Source organism: Pundamilia nyererei, unplaced genomic scaffold (assembly GCF_000239375.1).
Source record: "Pundamilia nyererei isolate P.nyererei 1_Seehausen unplaced genomic scaffold, PunNye1.0 scaffold00649, whole genome shotgun sequence".
NCBI classification, from domain to species: Eukaryota; Metazoa; Chordata; class Actinopteri; order Cichliformes; family Cichlidae; genus Pundamilia; species Pundamilia nyererei.
In genome coordinates this window covers 17,595-18,663 of record NW_005188050.1, presented here as the reverse complement: position 1 = coordinate 18,663, position 1,069 = coordinate 17,595, and the positions used below count along the sequence as shown (strand labels likewise).

The following is a 1,069-nucleotide window of genomic DNA, read 5'->3' as shown; positions in this document are numbered from 1 at the left end:
ACACGTGGACCTTGTTATTGATTTGGTCCTTCCAAACCACCGTAGCATCTTCAGGCAGGTTTTGTGTGGTTTTGAAGGGCAGCTGGACAGACTCCACCCCCTCCTCCACCTCCACCTGACAGACTGAGAGGACAACGAACACAACATGAGCTGTACAAAGTGTGATTGTGATTCGTTACTGGTCAATATTAGAGCTACTACTTTCTTGTACGGAGGCCATTTTGGGCCTTACGTAACATCTGTTTTTAGTCTTGAATGTAGTTGAAACTTTTTTAATTTCCATTGTGATAAATAACAGTTAGAGAGTCATGCATTAAATGGAGCATCAAAGTAAAATTTTTTGCATTGATGTCAGGGCAGTCTGTTCTTAGTGACATACAAAGAAAAAAGTAAACAGTGGTTCAAACCTTTGGGTTTAAGCAGCAGTGGTTTTGCTCTGAAAATGTCTCCATTCCTCCAAACTTCACAGATGAAAGCTCCACCGTCACAGTCCGTGGGATGTTTCAGGGTCAGACTGAGGTCTCCAGTTTTCAGCAGGTCTTCATTCATCTTTGTTCGGTCTCTGTAAACCTGGTGCTGCTCTCTAAGCTGGTCAGAGCCATTCTGATACATGTGGACCATTCTGGATTTCCCGTCCTTCCAGACCACTATAGCGTCTTCAAGCAGACCTGTGGTATTGAAGGGCAGCTGGAGAGAGTCCACCCCATCCTCCACCTCCACTTGGGGGACTGAGAGGACATCAAACACAAAATTAAAAGTGATAACCAGATGAGCTTTTCACTGTTATCCACTTTCTTGAATACAAATGTAGAATAAACTGCTGAACCACTCCAAAACATTCATTTAGAAACAAAGAGAGAAGACGTCACACATACAAGGATAATTTCCGCAATACCGTCACAGACCTGAGGCAGAGGAGGGTATGGCGGAGACCATAGAGGGCTTATTGAAGGTAAGGGTGTTAGCACCCTCAACCCTAAGCCTGGTTCTGCCAGAGGTTTCTTCTTGTTAAAAGGGAGTTTTTCCTTCCCACTGTCGCCAAAGTGCTTGCTCATAGGGGGTCATATGA

General features: G+C 44.4%; 1 protein-coding gene across 1 annotated transcript in view; it reads right to left on the bottom strand.

The window, feature by feature from the left end:
- Nucleotides 1–1,069, bottom strand: part of LOC106455978 (uncharacterized) — a 36,298-nt gene that overhangs the window by 32,743 nt on the left and 2,486 nt on the right. Inside the window, exons 2-3 of the mRNA XM_013907957.1 lie at nt 408–728; nt 3–123 (exon numbers count right to left, since the gene is read on the bottom strand). Of these exons, the coding sequence (XP_013763411.1) occupies nt 3–123; nt 408–621 (335 nt within the window). The 5' untranslated portion in view covers nt 622–728. The remainder of the gene's footprint in view (nt 1–2; nt 124–407; nt 729–1,069) is intronic.